The 27,274-nt window shown below is 36.5% G+C and overlaps 1 protein-coding gene across 8 annotated transcripts in view; it reads right to left on the bottom strand.

The window, feature by feature from the left end:
* FERMT2 (FERM domain containing kindlin 2) overlaps positions 1-27,274 on the bottom strand; it is a 79,645-nt gene that overhangs the window by 26,399 nt on the left and 25,972 nt on the right. For all 8 annotated transcript variants that reach the window (XM_055303837.1, XM_055303836.1, XM_055303840.1 and 5 more), the window contains exons 3-4: positions 22,425-22,658; positions 4,459-4,593 (exon numbers count right to left, since the gene is read on the bottom strand). In XM_055303837.1, coding sequence (XP_055159812.1) covers positions 4,459-4,593; positions 22,425-22,658 — 369 coding nt within the window. The remainder of the gene's footprint in view (positions 1-4,458; positions 4,594-22,424; positions 22,659-27,274) is intronic.

Below are 27,274 nucleotides of genomic sequence, written 5' to 3'. Positions count from 1 at the left end.
TTTCATGTACTGTTGATGGGAGTGTAAAACTATCACTTTTACACTTTTATGGTGTATATTTGAACTTCTGGGAGACTTTCTGGAGTATATTTGATAGAATAATTAAATACTATCTAGGTAGGAAAACAGTTAAATATAATTTCCTATACGGAAATTTTGACACTATTTATATTGAACTAGGGAGACCTTTTATTCCAACACAGAAAGATCACCAAAATCTACTGTTCAACGGAAAAACTCAAATTGCAGAATATACAGTATTTACTAAACTCTCATTCATGTTATAAAAAACATAATTAGACACAAATATAAACATACAGAAAAGGTACTGGCAAGTTGTACTCCAACTGTTTACAACATAGTTTCACAAAGTAATCAAGAAATGACTATTTCTTAGGAGGGAGCAGCAAGGGAGTAAGTTGAAGTGGAATATTCACATTCAGTTTAGTAGGTTTTCTATACTATTGGAATTTTTTATAATCAGACTGTATGAATGTAGGACTTCTATAATTAAAGGATTATAAGAGGATCCCTGGGTGGCGCAGCGGTTTGGCGCCTGCCTTTGGCCCAGGGCGCGATCCTGGAGACCCGGGATCGAATCCCACATCGGGCTTCCGGTGCATGGAGCCTGCTTCTCCCTCTGCCTGTGTCTCTGCCTCTCTCTCTCTCTCTGTGACTATCATAAATAAATTTAAAAAAAAAAAAGTTTAAAAAAAAAAGGATTATAAGATCCATTAATGTTATTCCAAGTGCAAAAACATAAATTACAAATGTATAACACAGTCCTTTTTTTTCAAAAATTAAAAAAAAAATTTTTTAAGATTTTATTTATTTATTCATGAGAGAAACAGAGAGAGAGAGGCAGAGACACAGGCAGAGGGAGAAGCAGACTCCATGCAGGGAACTCAACGTGGGACTTGATCCCGTCCGGGCCTCCAGGATCACGCCCTGGACCGAGAATAGCGCTAAACCACTGAGCCACCCAGGCTGCCCATTAATCTTTAAATTTATTTTTATTTATTGATTTTTTTTAAGTAGGGATGGAACCCAATATGGGGCTTGAACTCACAACCCTGAGAGTAAGACCTGAGCTGAGATCAAGAGTTGGACGCTTAACCGACTAAGCCACCCAGGAGCCCCATAGCCACGCTTTCATGAAAGACAAAACCAGACTGAAGTGTTGGAAAATGTCTTTACAGTAAATGCTATGAATAATGCTGGTATTAATACTGGAGAAGACTTAGCTCAAAAAACTGAATCTAGAACAAGACAGAATCCAAATCTGTTTCCAAAATCAGCATGCACAGCTGAAAAGATCCCATAGAGAATCACTGTTTTCAATGGTGAAAACAAATTTCAATACAAATCTCCTGGAATAGACAGAAAACTAAACACATGAAATCTTACAATTGCAGAATATGAAGAAGCAATATCAAGTGTTAAAAATATGTTTTCTTTTCCGTATATAACCTGTTATCATTTTTTTTCTAAAAATATATTGTCAATATTATAACATGGTCCCTATTGTATTTGGGCACTTTTAGTTAAAGGCCTTTGCCATGTATTTTAATGAATATTTTCAGAAAAAGCCAGCTGTTTTAAAGTGAGCAAATTTAATAATTTAGTTTGCTTAAAAATTTTTTTAAATGTTTTTCTGCTTAAAAATGGCAAACTCCAAATAGGAAAAATGGCATCTTGCATAAATGATTTTCTGACAATGCCAAACAAGCAAAGTATTCATTACTTTCTGTATTATCTTAGAACCCAGAACTTTTCTTTGTCTAAACTGTCTTTAAGATTTTTAAGAAAAATTTCTAATGAGATAATTTTCTAATTCTACTTATATAGTAAATCCTGAAATTAGTAATTCTTAAGTCAGTACTATACTACAAAGTTAATTCTTTCTTGGAAAAACTCTTTCCCCAGCTGATCAAGCTCGTTTCCCTCCCTCATAGGTAATTAAAGATTTGATATTTTCCTTAGTACAGTTAAGTGGTGAAGCACTCAAGAGCATACCACCTGAGCACAGTTGTGCTCAGCAAGGTATTTAAGAACTCCTAGAATATGCCATATTCTATGTAAGAATTTGACTAAAGTCTGAGAATCAATTCATTCATGATGGTTCTTGAAAGATTACATTTTAAAAAAAATTTAACTTTGTTAAAGTATAATTTATATCCTAATATTTTATCAAATGTTCCAACTACTATTCACACAGTATGTACTTTAAATATAACTGGAGAAATGATATTATGTAATGGTTAGAAACAGGAATGTGAGCCAGATAGACCTGGATTTTTTTTTTTTATGGTAGTCACAGAGAAAGAGAGAGAGAGAGAGAGAGAGAGAGAGAGAGACAGAGAGAGACAGAGAGAGACAGAGACAGGCAGGCAGAAGCAGGCTCCATGCACCGGGAGCCCGACGTGGGACTCGATCCCGGGTCTCCAGGATCGTGCCCTGGGCCAAAGGCAGGCGCCAAACCGCTGCGCCACCCAGGGATCCCTAGACCTGGATTTGAATTCTAGCTCTGCCCTCTATTATAAAGCTTGGGCAAGTTACTTTTTTTTTTTTTTTTTTTAAAGATTTTACTTCTTTATTTGAGAGACAGAAAGAGAACGTGGGCACATGGGGAAGGGCTGATGGAGAGGGAGAAGCAGACTCTCCGCCGAGCACAGAGCCTGACTTGGGGCTCAGTCCCAAGACTCTGAGATCATGAACCCAGCTAAAGGCAGACACTTAACCGACTGAGCCACCCAGGCACCCCATAAATTTCATAATTCTTGTAAGGTTCTTTCCTTTTAATACCACCAAAATCACAGGGGTTTTTTTGAGGATTAAATGAAAGATAAAGTATACATTAAATAACAGTTATCACTTACTGAGTATAACTGGCCATGCTCACACTGAGATGCTCACAATTCAAAAAGGAGGAACTAACGGAAACCAAGCCTGAAGAGTATATATTTAATCCTCACCACACCTGCAGTAGAGGAACATTTACATCTGCGAAGCAAGGCATCTGAAATCATGAAGGTATCACATACTGAGATACCTGGACCTATATTTAGGGAAACAGTATGCATCTGATCATATTTTTCAATATTTGGTTCAAATATTGACTTAAGGTGCTGACAAGTCATGGAAGCATACAAACTAGATGGAGTATACATCTGTAAATATTCAACTGTAATTTAAAATTTGTCCACTTTACTATATATAACACCTCAAAAAACAAAAACAAAAACCCACCCTGCAGTTACTTAGTCCCATTTACACTATAAGTGAAAAAGGGATGGTGTCCACTATCAGATGCCTTCAGTAACATAAATCATCATGTATAAATTGAATTTTTAAATTAACCCTACTCTAATTAAAGGCACATTGTTTTATTCTCCTTTATCCTCCGTGTAATCCTGAAGTTCCTTGAGGTCTCCCCCCAGTCAGTTGGCTCAACCGGTTTATTAACATCTTGTAACTATTCTTTGACCAAAATGTTCACTGTCAAGATCAGTCTGTCTGGATTGCCTTTTCTTACCATCAGAGTCCTAGCCACTGCAACTTTTTAAAAGCTTAATTCACAAACTCAGTTCCTCAACCTATAAAGTAAATATACCCTGTTTGGAATTGTTTTGTCTTCCAAATTCCTGCAATCCTACTTTCTGTAATTTCATTTAGCACTTATATATTACCTCCTCAAGTACAGTAACTTTTTCAATTAGCCTAAAAACTTACAAATAAGGATGTCCAGTCCCTATATATGCCCAGGACTAAAGAACCATGTAATTAGTCATCTAGCTACCCAAAAGACACTGCCTGTGCTCCTCCCGGATGCCATATGCTGAGTTGGGTTCTGATAACAAAAATGTGAAAGTTCTATCATGCCGAGAGCTCACAATTTATTAGGTGAGAACATACAGTATGATACTAAACACAGAAAAGTCTGGTCTTAGAAGAGAAGGATACTTAATTCAGGTTGGGAAAGTAATGGAAGGAAATCTAAGAAAGCTTCTTAAGGGGGCAAAGCCTTAAAGGAAAAAGGTGGAAAGCCAAAGGGACCAACACATGCAAAGCATAGAGGTTTTAAATAACCCACAGTAGTAATAATGTCTTAAATAAGTAATTGTGGTTTTCACAGAATACAGAAAAAAGAACTAAATATAAAACACTGTCCAATTTTTTGCAATACAAAGTTATTGCCCCCCTTTTAATTATTCCTGAGCAGAGAACCAGCCTTCCTTTTTATTGATGCAGCTATTAACAAACACTTGACATGATGATTTGCACACGACAGTGCCTGGTGGTGATTTCATGATTGCAGGGGAAAAAATGCTGACGGAAAGTTTTTAAAAAATGACCACTCTCTTAAACCTATGTAAATCATTTGTCAAAAAAAACACAATCATATGGATATAGGCATGGTTCTCACAGTATCCTTTGCTTAGTCTAACAAAGTCTCACCTGATCCAGGAGTAATAAGAGGCCCCTCTAATTCAAGTGCCTCATCTTCAGACTGGTCATCTAGCTTTTTCTTTTTTTTCTTTGTTGGATCTCTGGGTTTTTTCAAGAGAGAAAGTTCTTCAGGGTGTCTGATATCTATTAAAATAAGAAAGATTATTTTAGTAGTGTAATGGAAAATTTAAACACTTTACACCTGGCAAATCCATCCAATATAAGAATTCATAATTTCCTTCTGTGTATGTTTATGTTTTGCCAAATATTAATGTTACTCAAAAGACTGAAGTATGATACTTCTAAAAATAATCTACCAAAGCGTTCAATTCATAGCTTTGTAGTAAGTGTAGTAACTGTAAAGTAGAGAAATAACCATCTGCTGGGGTACTGAGGAAAAATACTAGAATTCTTATATATGTATTTGTTTTTCTAAAACCATAAAAAATTAAGATTTATATCCTAGCCACAGCAACTAGGCAAGAAAAAAACAAAAACATACCAATTGGAAAGAAGTAAAACTGCTATTTGCAGATGACACAATACTATATATAGAAAACCTTAACTACTCCAATCAAAAAACTGTTAGAACTAATCAGTTAATAAAATTCAATGAAGTTGTAGAATAAAACAAATTACTATACAAAAACCCGTTGTGTTTTATTGGGGGCGCTTGGGTGGCTCAGTCTGTTAAGTGTCTGAATCTTGATTTGACTCAGGTCATGATCTCGGGGTCTTGGGATTGAGCCCCATGTGGGGCTCTACACAGAGTCTGCCTGGGATTCTCTCTTCCCTCTCTTTCTGCTCATGCTCTAAAATAAATATAATCTTAAAAAAAATACTCAACAATATTGGTCAGGGAAATAAATGCAAGTTAAAACTATGAGAAAGCATTAGGTACCTGTCAGAGTAGCCAACATTAATAAGATTGATAATAACCAGTGTTGGTGAGGATGTAGAGGAACTGGAACTTTCATACCCAGCCAGTGGGAATGGGAAATGAGACAAATTTTTTAAAGTTTCACAGTTTCTTATAAAGTTAAACATACACAACTCAGCCATTTCACTTCTACTTATTTACTCAAGAAAATAAAAGCACATTATGTAATAGATTTACTCATAAAAGCCAAAACTAGGGCAGCCTTGGTGGCTCAGTGGTTTAGCGCTGCCTTCAGCCCAGGGCATGATCCTGGAGACCTGGGATCGAATCCCACATCGGACTTCCTGCATGGAGCCTGCTTCTCCCTCTGCCTGTGTCTCTGCCTCTCCCTCTCTCTGTGTCTCTCATGAATAAATAATCTTTAAAAACAAAAAAAAGCCAAAACTAGAAATAACCCAAGGGTACCTGGGTGGCTCAGTCAATGAAGCGTCTGTCTTTGGCTCAGATCATGATCCCAGAGTCCTGTGACTGAATCCTGCATCAGGCTCCTTGCTCAATAGGAGGTCTCCTTCTCCCTCTGCCCTTCCGCCCTGCTCATGATCTCTCTCTTTCTCTCAAGTAAATATATAAAATCTATATCTGAGTTTTTTCATCTGTTAAATGAGAATATTAGTACCTCAGGAGGTTGTTGTGAAAATTAATATGGGTAACGTTCCTTGAACAAGGTCTGGCATAACAAGTACTTCATTAAGCGCTATTAATTTTTTTCTAATTAAAAAACTGCAATTATGGTAGAAATTTTGAAATTATGAAAGTATAAATAATTGAGTCATTTAAAACACATTCTTGAAAAAATGGAATATGGCTATGTAAGAGATTACGTTAACAGATGTATACAATTGCACTGCGTAAATGTAGCATAATTCAACCATTCTTCTAATACTGAGCCCATTATAAATAATGATTTTACAAACATATATCTGTGTACATATCTCTCCACATTTTATTTCTTCAAGAATTCATTGGAGTGGAATTACCAGATCAAAAGTTTATAATAATTTTAAGGCAAAAGTGGAGCAAGATGGACATATGTTTTTTTAAAGCTTAGCTTATTTGAAAAATAGTATGTTTATTTCCTTGTTTTAATTTACATTTCCTTATTTACTAGTGATGTTGTACATCAAGAGTTTTTAGCCATTTATATTTCCTTCACTAATTTTTCTATTAGGTTTCTTCATTTTTTTCCTCTTAGGTTTCTTCAAGTCAGAGTTAATTTTCATGTAAATTGTATAGTAGCAAATCACACTGGATTTCTATTTTAAAAAATACTATTATAGGAGCACCTGGGTAGCTCAGGCTTCCATGGGAGATCTTGATCTCAGGACCCCAGTGATCATGCTAACCACTGGCATCCTATGGCACATTTATTAAGAGACTGTCTTTCCCGTGTGTGTTGTTTGTTTTGTTTTGTTTTATACTCGCTTTCTTTTGTCACATTTTAATTGGACCATCTAAGCATGTGTTTATTTCTGGGCTCTATTCTAAGCCATTGCATTAGTACACTGTTTTATGACAGTACCATACTGTTTTGTTTACTGACAGCTTTTGTATATCTTGAAATTGAGAATTGTGATACCCCTCAGCTTTGTATTCTTCTAAAGACAGCTTTGCATTCAGGGTCTGTTGTAGTGCTAATAAAAATTTTAGTAGTAATTGTCTATTTTTGTGATAATGTGTTGGGGGCAGCCCTGGTGGCTCAGCAGTATAGCGCTACCAGCAACCCACGGCAGGATCTGGAGGCCAGGATTCAAGTCCCACGTCGGGCTACCTTATGGAGCCGCTTCTCCTCCCTCTGCTGTGTCTATGCTCTATGTCTCTCATGAATAAATAAAAATCTTAAAAAAAAAATGATTTTGGTATTTTTGATAGAGATTACATTGAACTGTAGATTGCTTTGGGTTGTATGGGACATTTTAGCAATATTAATTCTTTTAATCCCATAAGCATGGAATATATATATATCTGCCCCCCCCCCCATGCTCTCTCCCTCCTCTCTCTCTCTACCAGGTTTTAAAAATAAGTTCAAAAAACCTTTTAAATAACTATATGGCTTTTTTGTTTCTCTGTTGGTTATTTGAATTTTACTATTAGGAACACTCAGGTATAGGTCAGGTTTTTGTTTTGTCTCATTATTTCACAGGCTATTTTCTGGGCAATGTTTTTCTGAAATATAAAAACAGAATTACCAGAAAAACTGTCCTGAACAAACAGGTTACCAGAGAACAGGTGAACATTACTGTTCTTTAATTATTAATAAATTTTAGGTAAGTACATTTTAAGTACTAAGCAGCAGAACCATGTTAGAATTAAATGCCTGCTCCTTAAATTCTGTCCCTTTCTTTATAAGTTTCCAGGCATATTTGATTTCCTTTTTCAAAAATAATTTTTAAAAGATTTATTTATTTTAGAGAGAGAAAAAACGAGTGGGGGTGGGGGGAGGCAGAGGGAGATGGGGAGAGAATCCCAAACATAATCTATAAGGAGGGCTGAGCCTCACATGGGGCTCAATCCCAGGACCCTGAAATCCTGACCTAAGCCAAAATCAAGAGTAATCTACTTAACCAACTGAGCCAACCCTTGATTTCTTTTTAAATTTAAAAATAGTGTAGCATATTCTTTATAGCTAAGGTTACCTAATTAAAAATCCAAGATTCTCTTCATTCTTTTTTTTTTTTTTAAAGTTTTATTTATTTATTTGACAGAGAGATCACAAGCAGGGGGAGCAGCAGGCAGAGGGAGGGAGAGGAAGAAGTCTCTCTGCTCAGGGGGGACCTGATGTGGAGCTTAATCCCAGGGTCCTGGGATTGTGACCTGAGCCAAAGGCAGAGGCTTAACTGAATGAGGCACCCAGGTGCCCGATTCTCTTCATTCTTGTATATTCCAGGTAAAAAGAGGTTAATTTATACCTCAAATGTAATTTTTGAGATTTAATGCATTAGCATTAATTGCTTTATGTAGATTCACAAACTCAGGAGATATTTCAAGTATCAAGTATATCTTTTGAGCCATATTTATTTAATTAATAGAATTGAATCATTTCCTAGAGTACTTTTATTTTTTTTAATTCTTTAAAATGTCTTTATTTATGAGAGACAGAGAGAGAGAGAGAGAGAGAGAGAGAGAGGGGCCAAGACACAGGCAGAGGGAGACACAGGCTCCACGCAGGGAGCCCTACGTGGGACTCAATCCCAGGTCTCCAGGATCACGCCCTGGGCTGAAGGAGGCGCTAAACCACTGAGCCACCTGGGCTGCCCTCCTAGAGTACTTTTAAAATAAGATTTAACATTCAAAGAGATTTAATCACTGATGAGTTTCACTTTCAATCCTCAGTGTACCCTCGGCTTTAAATGCCATCACTACCATGTTAGGAGATAAGAAAGGCATTATACAATCCCAAGCTTTTGAATAATCACAACTTCAGTATCAAGTGGTGGTAGTAACCTATGTGTCCACTCCATTCATGTCCTCAAAGTAATTCATGTGAAAAAAATCTAAAAAAAAGTATAAAAGGACATATAATGAGTGATGCCTGAGATATGGACATGCTTTTACCACAGTTCACCACAGTCAGGTTTAGTGGGAGAGGGGAAAGCAAGCATGTTTTATCTAAAAAGGCATCCGAAATGATTCTGGCATGTCCCTTCTGCTTGAGAATCACTATACCACATGATTCATTCTTTGAGATTTTCATTCCTAGGTCATTTCCTGTCCAGCTATTAATATTATTAGAAGGATGAATACTGTTAAGTGTAACTAGCTTTTGGGTCAGTCATAAGAATATAAAAAAGTTCTTAACCATATGTGTCCATGAGAATTACTTGTGAAGTTAAAAATAATACTAAAAATATACGCTTCAGTCATACATACCCCCATATACTCTGAGAAACTCAGGGCTTCTAACAGCTTGTTTTATAAAAGCTCTAGTGATGGACGACATTAAGTAGACTTACTGTGGTGATCATTTCACAATGTATACAAGTATCAAATCATTATTTCATATATTTGAAACTAATATGTCAATTATATCTTAAAAAAAAAAAGGTCCATAGGTAATTTTGATTCCAACTTCTTCTTGACAACCAGTAGCTTAATGAAGGGGTAAGTGGAGGAAGAATGACATCTTATTTCTCAAATGATAGGCACATCTACATTGGAACAAGGTAGCCACTCTCTATACATGAAATCTGAATAGGTTTTCATTATAACAAAAAGGTAAAGTAAATCTACACTTCCACATAAGACACTAATTATTTCATTCATACCAGAATTTAGGACTGATTCACTGACTGTGTTTTGTTTCAAGAAAGAATTAAACTAGTGAATTTAGAAATGTGAATCGCATGTAAAAGTAGGCCTGGTGAAGAAAATAAGTAATTTAAACTAAGTTTATATTTAACGAAAATACACCTGGAGGACTATTTTAAAATGGGTATACCAAAATACCGTGCCTTCATTCATGCTCAATTTTATACTTCAATAATATAAACTAGTATTATGAGTCACTACACAAAGTAATGATCCAGGACTTCTTTATAACATAAAGATATACTATATAGCAATGAAATGTAATGTTCAAAATCAGTATGTTATCAAGTAGAAGACAAATCTAGTGGAAGATGGACTACATAAATGCTATATATATATATATATATATATATATATATATATATATATATATCAAACTATGGGGAGTGAAGAAATGGGGAACAGAGAAGCACAGAAGGGTTTTCAGGTAAGATAATCAGATTTTATCTTTTTAATTTAAATTCAATTAATTAATATATAATGATTTATTAAGTTGCAGAAGTTGGAGTCAGTGATTCACCAGTCTCATATAACATCCAGTGCTCATGACATCACATGCCCTCCTTAATATCCATTACTCAGTTACCTCATCCCCTCACCCCTTCCCCTCCAGCAACCCTAAATTTGTTTCCTATGAGTAAGAGTCTCTAATGATTTGCCTCCCTCTCTGATTTTATCTTGTTTTATTTTTTCCTCTTTTCTCTTCTGATCCTCTGTTTTGTTTCTTAAATTCCACATGAGTGAGATCATATGATAATGGTCTTTCTCTGATTGAAGGATAATCAGATTTTAGTTTAAAAATATTTTGTTAAAGATTTTATTTATTTTTTTTTACAGAGAGTGTGTGTGCCAGAGAGCACAAGCTTGGGGAACAGCAGAGGAAGAGGGAGAAGCAGGCTCCTTGTTGAGCAGGGAGCCCAACATGGGGCTTGATCTTAAGACTCTGGGATCATGACCTAAGCCAAAGGCAGATGCTTAACTGACTGAGCCACCCAGGTGCTGCTAAAAATAAATTTTGTCATGAGAATTTCTCATTAAACATGTATATTGACCATGAAAGACTCCTAACTCTGGAAAACAAACAGAGGGTTGCACAAGGGGGGGAGCATGGGGGGGATGGGGTAACTGGGTGACAGATACTAAGGCCCTTGATGGGATGAGCACTGGGTGTTATACTATATGCTGTCAAATGGAATTTAAATAAAATATTGTTTAAAATTAAAAGATTCTGAAAATCTCAAAAAATGTATATTGAGCTTGTGCATTTATTTTCAATCCTCTCTAAAATCATACTAAATAAATTAATAAATAAAACATGCACTTATAAGAACAAAAACAATGGTAAAAAACATCACATAAAAAAAAGTCAGGGGCATCTAGGTGCCTCAGTTGGTTAAGTGTCTCCCTTCAGCTCAGGTCATGATCCCACAGTCCTGGGATTGGGCTCCCTGCTCAGAAGGGAGCATGCTTTTCCTTTTCCCCTTGTCTTCCATTCTACTTACTTGTGCTCTGTCATATAAATAAATAAAACCTTAAAAGAAAAAAAAAGAAAAGAAAAATTCTGGGAGACAAAAGCCAGAGTGGGAGAGTAGTAAATGACTTAACAAAAGGAGAAAAATAAAATCAAGATGTTTGCAAAAGGAAATACCAATAGGAAACACAATGACTCATAGTGCAAAATATCAAGCATGACCAAGCACTAAAAACAGACAAAAATCCAAATCCTGTCCCATATTGGATTAAACCTACCCCTTAGATACATGCCTTTTAGGATCTCTTAGAGGAGAATCTAAGCCCTAAGTAACAATCTTTTAGATACTGACATTTGATAAAGCTTGCTCAATGTCTAAATACCCCAGAGAGGGGTGACAAGCTAAACCTCATTCCATGCAGAACTTCCTATTGATATTTGTAGTGCTCTATTATTAAATATATGAATGGACAATGATTGAGAGACATCTGAGAAAGGGCTCTGTGGTAGGTTTCACAGTTCTAGAGGTAACTCCTTTAAATTTCTGTCCCTGATTATACAATCATACATTAATTTAGGACTGCTGTGAAGAGACTTTGCAAATGGAATTAAGGCTACTAATCAACTGATTTAAGGGAGATTATCCTGGATTTCTCCATGGGTCTAATATAATCATATGAGGTCTGCCAAACAGAAGAGGAAGGCAGGAGAGGTAAGCACAGGAAAGACGAGACAGAAGGAGAGGTCAGATAGATGTGAAGAGTAATAAAAACTGGACTTGCTATTGCTGTTTTTGAAGATGGAGGAAAGAAGCCATATGTCAAGGAATTTGGGAGGCTTCTACAAACTGAGAATGCCAGAGGTCTCTGGCAGACAAGGTAGGAGAAACTCTGGCCCCACAGCCACAGGGAACCAAATTCTACCGTGAATAATTCTTTCTCAGACCCTTCAGGAGGAACACGGTTTTGCTGACACCTTACTTTCAGCTCTATAAGACTAACTAGAGGGATCCCTGGGTGGCGCAGTGGTTTGGCGCCTGCCTTTGGCCCGGGGCGCGATCCTGGAGACCCGGGATCGAATCCCACGTCGGGCTCCCGGTGCATGGAGCCTGCTTCTCCCTCTGCCTGTGTCTCTGCCTCTCTCTCTCTCTCCCTGTCTGTGACTATCATAAATAAATAACAAAAAAAAAAAAAACTTAAAAAAATAAATAAATAAATAAAAAAATAAATAAAAAAAGACTAACTAGAACACCAATCTGAGCCACACTGTGCCCAGATTTTTAAACTACAGGAACAGTGAGATAAAGAATTTGTATTGTTTTAAGCTGCTAAGTTCATTTTATTTTGTTTTTTTAAAGATTTTATTGATTTATTCATGAGACACAGAGAGAGAGAGAGGGAGGCAGAGACACAGGAAGAGGGAGAAGCAGGCTCCACGCAGGGAGCCCAACGTGGGACTCGATCCTGGGTCTCCAAGATCAGGCCTTGGGCTGAAGGCGGCGCTAAACCGCTGAGCCATCTGGGCTGCCCTTAAGCTGCTACGTTTATGATAAAATTTGCTATGGTAGCAGTGGAATGGATGTACTGAGCTTCTAACATGAAAAACACCAAATGAAAAGGAAAACAACTTGGGAGAACCAGAGATACTGCTGGAAACAGAAAAACATAACAAAACCTTCTTAAATACAATTCTCAGAAAGTAAGATGACATCTATGACAGACAAATAGGATGTTATAAACAGTAACTAGCAATTAACCAAGAGATATTTGAAGATACAGTGAAAACAGTTCTAAGGAGTGCCTGGCTCAGTTGGTAGAGAATCCAACTCTTGATTCAGGGTTATAAATTTGAGCCTCAGATTTGGTATGGAGATTACTTAGAAAAACAAAATAAAATCTCAAAAAAAACAGTTCTTTTTTTGTTTAAGATTTTATTTATCTGACAGAGAGAGAAAGAGAGCACAAGGAGGGGGAGCAGCAGGCAGAATGAGAGGGAAAAGCAGACCCCCTCGGAGCAGGGAGCCTGATGCGGGGCTCAATCCAGGACTCTGAGATCATAAACTAGGCCGAAGGCAGATGCTTAACCAACTGAGCCACCCAGGCACCCCCAAAAAAAAGTTTTAAGAGGGAATATATAGTATTACAAAGGCCTACTCAAGAAACAAAAAAGAAAGTCAAATAAACCATCTAATCTTACACATAAAGGAAACAGAAAAAGAAGAATAAAGCCCAAGGTGAGTAGAAGGAAGAAAATAAAGATCAGAGCAGAAATAAATGACATAGAGACAAAAAAAAAAAAAACCCAAAACATAACAAAAATCAATGAAATTATGAGATAAAATTGATAAACCCTTAGACTTACCAAGGGAAAAAAGAGAAAGGACCCAAATAAATAAAACCAGAAAAGAAAGTCTTGAAGTAAAAACTGGCCCCACAGAAATATAAACGACTGTAAGACAATGGCATATGAAAAATTATATGCCAACAAATAGAACCCAGAAAAAAAATAGACTAATTTCCAGAAAAATACTATCTTCTAAAACTGAATCACAAAGAAACAGAAGATCTGAACAGACTACTCATAATTAAATTGAATAAAAAACCTACCAAAGTCCAGGACCAGATGAATTCATGAGTAAATTCTACCATTTAAAGAAGAGTTAATACCTATTCTCCTCAAAGTATTCCAAAAATAGAGGAGGAAAGAAAGGTTCCAAATATATTCTATGAGACCAGCATTACCCAGATACCAAAACCAGAAAAAGATACCAAAAGAGAAAGAAAGAAAGAAAGAAAGAAAGAAAGAAAGAAAGAAAGAAAGAAAGAAAGAAAGAGAAAGAAAAAAAAGAAAGAAAGAAAAAGAAAAGAAAAGAGAGAACGAACTACGAACTACAAGCCAACATCCTTGAAGAACACAGATGGAAAAATCCTCAACAAAATCTTAGCAAACCACTTTCAACAATACATTAAAAAGATCATTCACCAGAATCAAGTGGGATTTATTCTGGAGAGCAAGGATGGTTCAATATTCACAAATCAATTAACATGATACACCACATCAACAAATGGAAGGATAGAGATTATATAATCCCAATCAATACCAAAAAAAGCATTTGACAAAATTCAACATCCATTCAGGATAAAATTCTCTGTAAAGTGGGTTTAGAGAGAACATACTTCAACATAATAAAGGCCATCTATGAAAAACCCATAACTAACAATACACTCAGTGGTAAAAACAAAACAACTTTGCCTCTTAAGAACAAGACACCACTTTATTTATTTTTTAAGATTTTTTTTATTTATTCATGAGAGACACAGAGAGAGGCAGAGACACAGACAGAGGGAGAAGCAGGCTCCATGCAGGCAGCCCAATGTGGGACTTGATCCCAGGACTTCAAGATCATGCCCTGAGCCAAAGGCAGACGCTTAACCGCTGAGGTACTCAGTGTCCCAAAGACACTACTTTCAATCAACATAGTACTGAAAATACTAGAAACAGCAATCAGAAATAAGAGGCATCCATACTGGTACAAAAGAAGTTAAACTGTCACTATTTGCAGATGATATGATACTATACATTGAAAATCCTAATGACTTCACCAAATAGCTACTAGAAGTAATCAGTAAAATTGTAGGATACAAAACACCCAGAAGTCAGTAGCATTTCTTTTTTTTTTTTTTTTTTTTTTTTTTTTTTTTTTGTCAGTAGCATTTCTATATACTACTAATGAAGTAGCAGCAAGAGAAACACTGGGACAGTTGTTAAGAAAACAACTCTGCTTATAATTGCACCAAAAAGAATAAAATATCTAAGAACAAGCTTAATGAAAGAATTGAAAGACCTGTACAATAAAACAGATAAAGAAACTGATGATGACACAAATGGAAAGATATTCCATGCTTAGGGATTAAAAGAATTAATATTGCTAAAATGTCCATACAACCCAAAGCAATCTACAGGTTCAATGTAATCTCTATCAAAATACCAAAATCATTTTTTTTTAAGATTTTTATTTATTCATGAGAGACATAGAGGCAGAGACACAGGCAGAGGGAGGGAGAAGCGGGCTCCATACAGGGAGCCCGACGTGGGACTTGATCCTGGGCCTCCAGGATCCTGCCGTGGGTTGCTGGTAGCGCTATACTGCTGAGCCACCAGGGCTGCCCCCAACATCATTTTCACAAAAATAGGACAATTACTACTAAAATTTTTATGTAACTACAAAAGACCCTGAATAGCCAAAGCAGTCTTTAGAAAGAATACAAAGCTGAGGGTATCACAATTCTCAATTTCAAGATATACTACAAAGCTGTAGTAAACAAAACAGTATGGTACTGGCATAAAAACAGATGTACTAATCAATGGATTAGAATAGAGCCCAGAAATAAACACATGCTTATATGGTCAATTAATATGTGACAAAGAAAGCGAGGTAAAACAAAACAAAACAAAACAACACACACGGGAAAGACAGTCTCTTTAATAAATGGTGCCAGAGGATGCTCAGTGGTTGAGCATGATCACTGGGGTCCTGAGATCAAGAGTCTCCCCATGGGAAGCCTGCTTCCCCCTCTGCCTGTGTCTCTGCCTCTCTGTGTCTCTCATGAATAAGTAAATAAAATCTTTTTTTAAAAAATGGTGCTGGAAAAACTGGACAAAATATTAGCAAACCGCATAAAAATAATGAAAATGGATTACTTTCTAACACCGTACACACACAAAAAAAACTCAAAATGGATTAAAGACCTAAACATGAGACCTGAAACCATAAAAAACCTAGAAGAGAACACAGGCATTCTCTGAGAGTGACCACAGCAGCATTTTTCTAGGTATGTCTCCTGAGGCAAGGGAGACAAAGCAAAAATTAAACTGAGAACTACACCAACATAAAAAGCTATTGCACAGCAAAGGAAACGATTAACAAAACAAAAAGGCAACCTACTGAATGGGAGAAGATATTTGCAAATGATTTATCACATAAGGGGTTAATATCTAAACTACATAAAGAGCTTATACAACTCAACACCAAAAACACAATTCAATTTAAAAATAGATTAATAGGAACACCTGGGTGGCTCAACGGTTAAGCGTCTGCCTTCAGCTCAGGGCATGGTCCTGGAGTCCAGGGATTGAGTCCTACATCGGGCTCCCTGCATGGAGCCTGCTTCTCCCTCTGCCTGTGTCTCTGTCTCTCTCTCTGTGTGTCTCTCATGAATAAATAAAACCTTTTAAAAAATAGATTAATAGACATTTTCTCAAAGACATATAGATGGCCAAAAGACACACAGAAAGATGCTCAAACCACTAATCTTCAGGAAAATGAAAATCAAAATCTCAATGAGGTATCACCTAACACTCGGGATAGAATGGCTAAAATCAAAAAGGCAAGTAATAAGTGTTATTATTAGCAAGGCTGCGGAGAACAAGGAACCCTCCTGCACTTTTGGTGGGAATGTACACTGGTATACTTTGGAAATCAAAATGGAGTTTCCTCAAAAAAAAAAAAAAAACAACAAAAAAAGCTATAATATGATCCAATAATTCCGCTACTGGGTATTTATCCAAAGAAAATGACAACACTAATTCAAAAAGATACATGCACCCTTGTTAATCCGCAGCATTATTTACAATAGCCAAGATATGGAAGCAACCTATGTCCAGTGACAGATGAATATCGGATAGGGAAGATACGGAGTGCATATATATAAACATACACATACACAATGGAATATACGCAGCCATAAAAAGGATGAAATCTTCCATTTTCAACATGGGTAGACCTACATGGTATTATGCTAAGTAAAATAGGTGAGACTGAGAAAGACAAATACTTTATGATTTCACTCATATGTGGAATCTTAAAAGAAAAACAAAAAGCAGAACTAGATCTATAAATATTTACAAATCATATAACTGAGAAGTGATTAATATCTAAATTATAGAAAGATCTCATACAACTCAGTAACAAAAGCAAAAACATCCAATTAAAAATGGGTAAAGGAATGGGATGCCTGAGTGGCTCAATGGTTGAGCGTCTGCCTTTGGCTCAGAGTGTGATCCCAGGTCCAGGGATTGAGTCCTGCATCGATCCTGTGAGGAACCTGCTTCTCCCTCTGCCTATGTCTCTGCCTCTCTCTCTGTGTCTGTCATGAATAAATAAATAAAATCTTAAAAAAAAATGGGTAAAGGACCTGAATAGACATTTTCCCAAAGAAGATACACAAATGGTAGACAGATACATGAAAAAGTGTTCAACATCACTAATCATTAGAAAAATACAAACCAAAACCACAATGCAATGTCACTTCATACCTGTTAGAATGGCTATTGTCAAAAAGATTAGTACTGGCAAGGATATGGAGTAAAGGGAATCCAGCCACAATGGAAAACAGAATGGAAGTTCCTCAGAAAATTAAAAATAGAACTACTGTATAACCCAGCAATTCTACTTCTGGTAATATAACTGAAGGAAATGAAACCACTATTATGAAGAGATATCTGCGCCTCCATGTTCATAGTATTGTTTGCAATGGCTAAGAAAAGGAAGCAACATAAGTATTCACTGACAGATGAATGGATAAAAAAGTTGTGATACACAAACACAGATATTATTCAGCCATAAAAAGAAGGAAATCCTGCCACTTGTGACAACACTGATGGACCCTGAAGGCATTATGCTAAATGAAATAAAGTCAGAGAAAGATAGATAATGTATAATCTCGCTTATATGTGGAAAACAAAACAAAACAAAACCAAAAAAGTAAATTCATAGAAAGAGAGATCATATTTGTGAGGAGTGGGGGGAATTGGATGAAAGTGGTCAAATGTACACACTTAAGTTATAAGTAAGTACTAGGGATGTGATGTATGACATGAAGACTATAGTTAATGCTGGTATGGTATATTTGAAAGTTGTTAAGAGTTACAATTGCAAGGATTTTGAGTGCGCGCGCACATGTGAGTGTGTGTGTGTGTGTGTGTGTGTGTGTGTATGTACTATATGAGATAGTGGATGTTAACTTTGGTGATCATTTACACCTTAAATGTACACCATAATCTCAGTACAACTAGAAAAAAAGTGTTTGGTAGAATTCACCAGTAAACCAGTCTGGCCTTAGTGCTGTTTTGGAAGGTTATTAATTTATTGATTCAATTTCTTTAACAGATACAGGTTTACTCAGATTGTCTATTTCTTATGTGAGTTTTTAGAAGATTGGCTGTTTTTATTTAGTAAAAATTATGTTGGCTCAGGTCATGATCTGGGGGCCCTGGGATAGAACCCCACACTAGGATCTGTACTCAGTGGGGAATCCCCTTGTCCCTCCCTCTCACCCCTGCTTGTGCACTTGTGCCCTCTCAAAACAAATAAAATCTATTTTTAAAAAAAGCTTATGACATAGGGCAGGGGGGTAGGTTAAATAGATAATGGGTATTAAGGAAAACACTTGTGATGAGCACTATGTGTTGTATTTAAGTGACAAATGACTAAATTCTACACCTGAAACTAATAATTACACTTCGTTAACTAGAATTTAAAACTTGAAAAAAAAAAAGGGCTTAAAACATAAAACCATTTTATTTTATGAATACCAACAAACTAATTCTAAGGTTTATATGGAAAGGCAATACACCTAGAATAGCCAACACCATACTGAAGGAGAAAAACAAAGTTGAAGGACTGATGCTACATGACCTCGAGACTTAATATAAAGCTATCATAATCAAGACAGGGTGCTGTCTAGCAAACAGATCAATGGAACAGAATGTAGCACCCAAAAATAGATCACTATAATTATAGGCAACTGATCTTTGACCATAGAGCAAAGGCAATACATAGGAGAAAAGATAATTTTTCAATACATTATGCTCGAACAACTGGACATCCCCATGTAAAAAAAAGAATCTAGACCCAGACTTTATACTCTTCACAAAAATTAACTCAAAAGGATCACAGTCCAAAATGTAAAATGCAAAACTATAAAACCTCTAGATAACACAGGAACAAAATCTAGATAATCTAGAGTTTAGTGATGAGTTTTTAGATATGACAAAAAAGACATGATCGCTAAAAGAAATAACTGATAAGCTAGATTTCATTAAAATTAAAATTAAAATTTCCTGCTCTCTGAAAGAAACCGTCAGAGAATGAAAAAACAAGCCAGAGACTGGAATAAAATATTTGCTAAAGGAATATCTAATAAAGTACCATTTTCCAAAATATATACTAAAAACTTAAGAACTCTTGAAATTCAACAGTAAGAAAACAAACAACTGATTAAAAAATAGGTCAAAAGGGATGCCTGGATAGCTGAACCAGTTAAGCATCTAACTCTTGATCTCAGCTCTGGTCTCAATCTCATTGTCATGAGAGCCTACTTGGCGGGGAAAAAAAGGCCAAAGACCTTAACAGTCTCCTTGACAAAGATGATGTACCCATGGCAAAAGAACATACAAAAAGATGCTCCACATCCTATGTTATGAAGGAAATACAAATTAAAATAACAATGAGGGGCAGCCCGGGTGGGTTTAGCCCGGGTTTAGCGCTGCCTTCGGCCTGGGGCGTGACCCCGGGGTCCAGGGATCAAGTCCTGCCTCGTCCTGCGTTGGGCTCCCTGCAGGGAGCCTGCTTCTCCCTCTGCCTCTCTGTCTCTCTGGGTCTCTCACGAATAAATAAATAAATAAAATCTTAAAAAAAAAAATAACAATGAAATGTCACTGCACATTAGAATGGCCACAAACCAGAACATTGACACCACCAAATGCTGGTGAGGATTCAGAGTAAAAAAGAATTCTCATTCATTACCGGTATGAATACAAAATGGTGCAGCTACTTTGGAAGACCGTTTGGTGGTTTCTTAAACAACTAAATATTTTTACCATATGATCCAACAATCACATTCCTTAGTATTTACCCAAAGGAGTTGAAAACATATATCCATACAAAACCCTCCACACAGATGTTTATAGTAGCTTTACTTATACTGCATATCTTAGAAAAAAAATACAATACCCTTGGTATTGGTAGGTACATAGGATAAATAATCTGTGGTACATCCAGACAATGGGATATTATTCAGTGCTAAAGTGAAATGAGCTATCAAGCCATGAGAAGACATGAAGGAAACTCAGATGCATATAACTATGCAAAAGAAACAATCTGAAGAGACTATATACTGTATGACTCCAACTGTAAGATATCCTAGAAAAGGCAAAACTATGGAGACAGTAAAGAGATTAATGGTTGCCAGGGGTTAGGGAAGAAGGAAGGATGAACAGGCAAAGCACAGAAGATTTTTAGGGCAGTGAAACTGCTCTATATGATACTATAATGATGGATACATGTCATTATGCATTTGCCCAAACCTACAGACTGTATAATACCAAGAGCGAATCCAAATGTAAGCCACGGACTCTAGATGATGTGTTGGTGTAGATTTACCAAGTGTACCACTCTAGTGTGGGATGTTGATAGTGGGGAGGTTGTACATGTGCAAGGATAGGGAATAAATGGGAACTCTGTACTTTCTGCTTAATTTTGTTGTGAACCTAAAACTGCTCTAAAAAAATAAAGTTTATGAACTAAAAAAAAAAAAAAGATAAATCATATAAATGGGTAAGTCAAAAAAGAACCTTAGATGGCTAATAAAGATATAGAAACATTCTTAACTTTATCAACTTTGAATGAGAAAATATAGTATTTCATTTTAGAAGTAAACACTAAAAACTGACAACATTCAAGTGTTTGTGATGATTTGGGACAATGGATTTTTATACATTGCTGGTTGTAATGTAAATTGGTAAAGCAGTCCTCCCTTATCCACGATTTCCAATAATTGTAGTCTGGAAGCAGATGATCCTTCTTTTGATGTATCATCAGAAGGTCAGCTTAATGCTGTGTCACAGTGCCTATATCCTTCACCGGACTTCATCTCATGTAGGCATTTTATCATCACACATTATCACAAGAAGGGTGAGTATAGTACAATAGGATATTTTGAGGGAAAGACCACATTCACAAGACTTTTACTATAGTATATTGTTATAATGGACTTATTTTATTAATGTTAATCTTACTGTGCCTGATTTATAAATTAAACTTTATCACACGTATATATGTATAGGATAAAATACAGTACATTTACTATCTGTGGTTTCAGGAATCTACTGGGGGTCTTTGAACATACCCCTCACAGATAGCAGGGGACTACTGTATAGCCACTTGAGAAACTCCTACATACAAATACAAAACTGAAAACAAAACCCCACCGAGTAATGGCAGTAACATATTGTTTATGGATCTATACAGATATGGAAAAATGAATGTGCATGTTTGTGTGTTACTAATGTATTTTTAAAAGTACTAGAAGGTTATATACTAACTTATGACAGTGGTTGCTTTGTGAAGACAAATTATAAGAATGTGACTCAAGAACTTTACCTCTATTATTGTGACTTAAAAAGAGTTTTGCAAAATGGCAGTTATTAATTCTAAGATAACAGGAATTAGGTAAGTTTCATATAATTCCTTATACTTTTCTGTATTTTAATTTTTTTTCCTAAAAATTCCATCAAGCATAAAAAAAAACACTGTAATTTCAGTCATTAGATCAAAATAGTAATGTCCTCCATCTCCTCTAAATCTATGGAATAATAGAGTTATGTTCTAGTGATAATGACAATAGTTCACATTTTCTCTGATGGCCGAATACTTCCTGTCACATGACATAACTGGGTCAGCCAAAAGTAACCCACATTTCATTTCAGAAAGCATAAACAGAATTACTACAAGAGTGTTCAAGTTGTAGACTGCTTAAGGAAGGTAACACTCATGGTCATTTCCTTTAGAGCTGTGTCACGCCTTTAGTGAAGGAAGTGACACAATCAATGTGCCTCAATCACTAAAGTCAAATAGTGACTTACCTGAAGGAAACATTACAAAAGCTACATCCTGAAAATAATGCTTTTTTCCTTCTCCTTCCCAATAAATAAAGTCATCAGAATGAAGTATTATATAATAATACATACCTGATACACTTCTAGCAAGAAAAGAATCTATGTTAGATTCCTCCTGTTCCATCTTACTTTAATATTTATCTTGAAGTGATATAAAACTTCCAAGAATAAGGTGAAAAACTGACATACACATACAAACATACATAGCTCACTGCAGCCTACTCTTTGAAATAAGCTCAGTGTTAATCATCAGTCATACATATGTCACATAACTTATATGTTCATGAAGAATTTAATACTTACTAAAAGTCTTACAGATGTCAGAAACAGCTTTGAAGACTCTATCAGAGAAATTCACTTTCACCTTCACATACTTCATGTTGGGAAGCTGCAGGCGAAGCAGTTTGTGCTGGGGGGTGAACTGAAGCTTAGCATCTGCCTGAATGCCATACTTATCCAAGGTCCAATGTGTTTTAAGAAGCCAAGTTCTCTTCTTTTCCCACCAGAGAGCATGATCAGACCAATCTTTTTTTACATCTATAAAAACACAAGCAATAAACAAAACGCTTAAAAACACTTAATAATCACTAAGATTACCTCGAGAGAAATTATATGATAACTAAATTGGATATTTAATACAAGCAACTAATTAAATACTGTCTTTTATGTGATGAGTATAAAAGAAATACTAAAGAGCAGAGAAAGCACTCTGTGCCCTTGAAAGCCCATACATGAGGTAGCTGAGGCAGAATTATTAGAACACTAATAATGCTTATACCAGGTACAATATGGGACACAGGGATGAAGAGGGTCCTGAGACTGAGCCTGGGACTCCAAGGATTCCCTTTTCCTTGGTTCCTCCAACCCCACCCCACCTGCTCCTGTGCACACTCTGTCTCAAATAAACAAATTTTTTAAACAAAAACAGGGAAAAGAAAAAAAAAAAAAACCCTGTAAAATAACATTCTTGGAAACAAAAACTACTCTCATGATTCTGATAAAAAGATCATTTTAATATAAGTTTTAAAAGCCTTGGTCAACTTTAAAAAAAAAAAAGGAGCATATACTTTTTTTTTTTAACACAACTTGTATACCTGAAAGCCTCACACAGTAAAAAATAAAATTCCACATCATGTGCCTAGAAACACCTTCTCCAATGGTGAAACTTAAATCACATGACTAAATTTCTCATTGTGGAAGAAACACAAATGGGAAAAGTCTTCAATTAAATCCCCAGACATTAAAAAAAAATTAATCAGCAAGTAATGGGTTAATTGTAGTTACTTCTGATTACATTGCCACTTTGAAATTTTAATATTTGTTTTGGAAAAACCCAGTCAATTATGTCAATTGAAGTTTAATTGTATTAATATATATAATTCCTATTTCATAACTACTCACTTAATTGTGAGACACACTGTATGTAGTACCCTGCATCTTTTTTTTTTTTTAAGATTTCATTTATTTATTCACGAGACACAGAGAGAGAGAGGGAGGCAGAGACACAGGCAAAGGGAGAAGCAGGCCCCACGCAGCAGGGAACCCGATGTGGGACTCGATCCCAGGTCTCCAGAATCACACCTGGGGCTGAAGGCGGCACCAAACCGCTGAGCCACCTGGGCTGCCCAGTACCCTGCATCTTAAATTATTTTCCAGCACAGAATTTGTCAATTAACTTTAAATACTGAAAATCTGATCTAACATTAAAAACCACCAAGGTTGGGACCTTTTCATTTATTGAGGTAAATGGTCACACACATTATATAAATGGTTTACTTTTCATGAAGAGAGAACCCAAAACAGGAAACGATAACTGCAAAGAATGAACCAATTTCAGTAAGTCTGAGCTGAACTGCATTAATGGTAGGTAGGCATATATTACTTTCCTCCCCATACCTCAGTCCATTCACTCTTCTGTCCTCTGGGCCAATGTCAACCATTAAGGAAGACCTATCTCCCCAGTGGGGGGAAAAGGGAAGAAAAAGCTGTATCCTCCTCCTCTGTAAACACTGATACATCATTTGGATTCCCCCAAAAGGCAAACCTGAGATGAGAACTTTGAAGGGAAGCACACTTTGAAGGGAATAGGAAGTGAGACAGATACAGAGAAGTGTATTAAGGGTTCACTGACTACTGTGTATAACTGGGAGTTCAGTCCTGCTAAAGACCCCCTGAGGAATTATGTAGAAGATGTCTAAGACTTGTCCCACCTAAGGAAACATAAGGTGAGGTATCTATCTACCTCCTTGGTTGCTCCCAAGGCCATTAAATTCCTACTACTTTCTGGCTGTCAATGCATATAGCTAGCCACCCTTCACTCAGGCAGACCCACAAAGCCCCAAATATTTGTATCAGGACTTTTACAGAAAAACTTCATGGGTCTCTGATGAATGAAAATCTCAACTTTCCATCAATTAGGTTTTGTTTTGTTTTTTAGGTTTTGAACTCTAAACTCAGAAACAGCTAACTCTCCTGATCTTCCTCTAAAAATCTGACCCTCCCTATTAATTCCACCTCCCTTCCTCACAACAAAGGAGCAGCCCACCTGCATCCAGCAAGAATAAACAAGGGAATGTTATGTTTCAAAATCATCACTGATAATTCTGAAGAACTACAGGAAACAGAGTGAAAATAAGAGACTAGAAATTAATGTGGGAGTGGAAATAAAAGTCTGAGTAGCAATGGTTGGGCAGTGAGGAAGTAGTGATAAGGAATACAGAGAACTTTTCCTGATTACTTTGTTACAGGAGGAGCACAATAATAGGATGGCAGATGGACAGAAAGTGGAAAGCAAATCCAAGGAGTATTTTTAGGGTTTTTTTTTTCCATTTTTTTAAAAGATTTTATTTATTTATTCATGAGAGACAGAGAGAGAGAGAGAGAGAGAGAGAGAGAGAGAGAGAGAGGCAGAGACACAGGCAGAGGGAGAAGCAGGCTCCATGCAGGGAGCCTGATGTGGGACTCGATCCTGGGTCTCCAGGATCAGGGCCTGGGCTGAAGGCGGCGCTAAAACGCTGAGCCACCAGCGCTGCCCTAGGTTTGTTTTAAAGAAGAGAAAGTTGAGGCAGCCTGATGGCTCAGAGGTTTAGCGCCGCCTTCAGTCCAGGGCCTGATTCCGGAGACCTGGGATTGAGTCCCAGGTCAGGCCCCCCAGAGGGAGCCTGCTTTTCCCTCTGCCTGTGTCTCTGCCTCTCTCTGTGTGTCTCTCATGAAGAAGAAAGAAGAAGAAAACAAAGAAGAGAAAGTTATTACAAGATCATTTTTAAAAGAATTACATTTTTTAAAAAGATTTATTTTAGAGAGACAGCATAAGTAGGGGGGAGAGGCAAGAGGGCAGTAGCCAAGGAGGAGAGAGAGAGGGGAAATGGACTCCTCACTGAGTGGGCCACCCCATGCAGGGCTTGATCCCAGAAATCAGAGCTCGTGACCTGAGCCAAAACCAAGAGTTGGACGCTTAACCGACTGAGCCTCCCAGGTGCCCCTACAATGTCATTTTTTTTTAATAGGCTCCATGCCCAACCTGAACTCTCCAACCTGAGATCAAGAGCCTAGCTGAGATCAAATCCAATGCCTAACCAATCGAGCCACCCAAGTGCTCCTTTAAAAAGTGACTGGAATGATAATATAAAACTCAAAACGCATTTACAATTACCATTCCTTAATTTGCTCTTCAGCACAGTCATTGTGTCTGTTTCACTTCAAACCTTTTTAGAAACTTGATTAAGCTCTCTTAAATACACAAAATAATGTTTTCTCACCTTCTAGAAAATCTTCCTTTGCTGCTGGCTTTGTATAACACTATGTATCCTACTTCAAAACTAGTAATACCTTCACCTCAAGTCCCATAACTGGCTTCACCCAGAATATCACAAGAATATAGCTGTTCTATTCAGAAGCAGCAAAAATGAATTTTATACACTGATAAAAATCGTGAGAAAAACGATGATCTACCAATTGAGAATCACTCAACAAGGCAAGAGTAAGAGCCAACTGTACATCAAAAATACTTAACAAATTTTGTATGTATGTGTAAAGCAGTATATCTTAATGCAGTAACTCTTGAAAGTACTTAGGTTATCTAGTATGCTACAGCACAGCTTGTCTCCACAGCACAGTAATAAGTTAAACTATTCTATGTCAACTGTAACTGATATAAACACAATGTGCACAGGAGTAGATTTCAGATATCAAGATATATATTTATATATTCCTCCAATCAAAGACTGAGTAGAAGCATAAAAACTTTGATTTTATTTTTTTTTTTAAACTTTGATTTTAAAAGTAAAATGGTCATCTATAAAATCACTACAAATAATGAAAAGCAAATGAAAATGCTGGTGATTCATAAAATAATGGCTTATTTTCCTCATGTGGCATTACAATTTATAAAGAAACAGTTACTGAAGTTCCCTACATGTACATAATGAAACTTTAGAACAACTTTCCATGTATTTAACTCCCACATCAAAATCTGAAACCCGCACCTGTTCTAATAAACATTTCTAATTTTTTAGAATGGCAGCCTTAGTGTTTCAAACATAGCATTAGACAAATAAATGCAACACACACACTCACACATAAGAATAATCAGCCTGGGGCACCTGGGTGACTCAGTCAATTAAGTGACTGACTCTTGATTTTGGCTCAGGTCATGACTTCAGGGTTGTGAGATGGAGCCCCATGCCAGGCTCTCACGGGTTGTGGAGGCTGCTTAAGATTGCTTAAGATTCTCTCCATACCCTCACTCTCAAAACAAAAACAAAAACAAAAACAAAAAACAAAACAACAACAACAAAACCATCAGCCTGGCACTTGCCATGGTAGGAGTTAGCAAGCATCACCATAAGGGGGACTTGTTTCATCAGCATTATAAAACCATTCAAGGGGTAGATCATGCTCAACAATATGTTCTAGTAGTCAATTTTTCCAAAGTTAATTTTCAGTTATGCTCCAGGTATAGTGTAACCACCTTCTTTTATTTGGTATATTGTGACTTTAAAATATTTTATCTAGATTTTAAGAGGCATGCTCGCTTCGGCAGCACATATACTAGATTTTAAGAGGCAACACACCATAAATACAAACCTCAGAAAGAAAATCTAAGGGAGGAAATGTACTACTATAAAGTCATTTTCTCTCTTGCGGTAGAAAAG

The sequence above is a fragment of the Nyctereutes procyonoides genome, unplaced genomic scaffold (genome assembly GCF_905146905.1).
Source record: "Nyctereutes procyonoides isolate TBG_1078 unplaced genomic scaffold, NYPRO_anot_genome, whole genome shotgun sequence".
Classification (NCBI taxonomy): Eukaryota; Metazoa; Chordata; class Mammalia; order Carnivora; family Canidae; genus Nyctereutes; species Nyctereutes procyonoides.
This window is presented reverse-complemented; position numbering and strand designations above follow the sequence as displayed.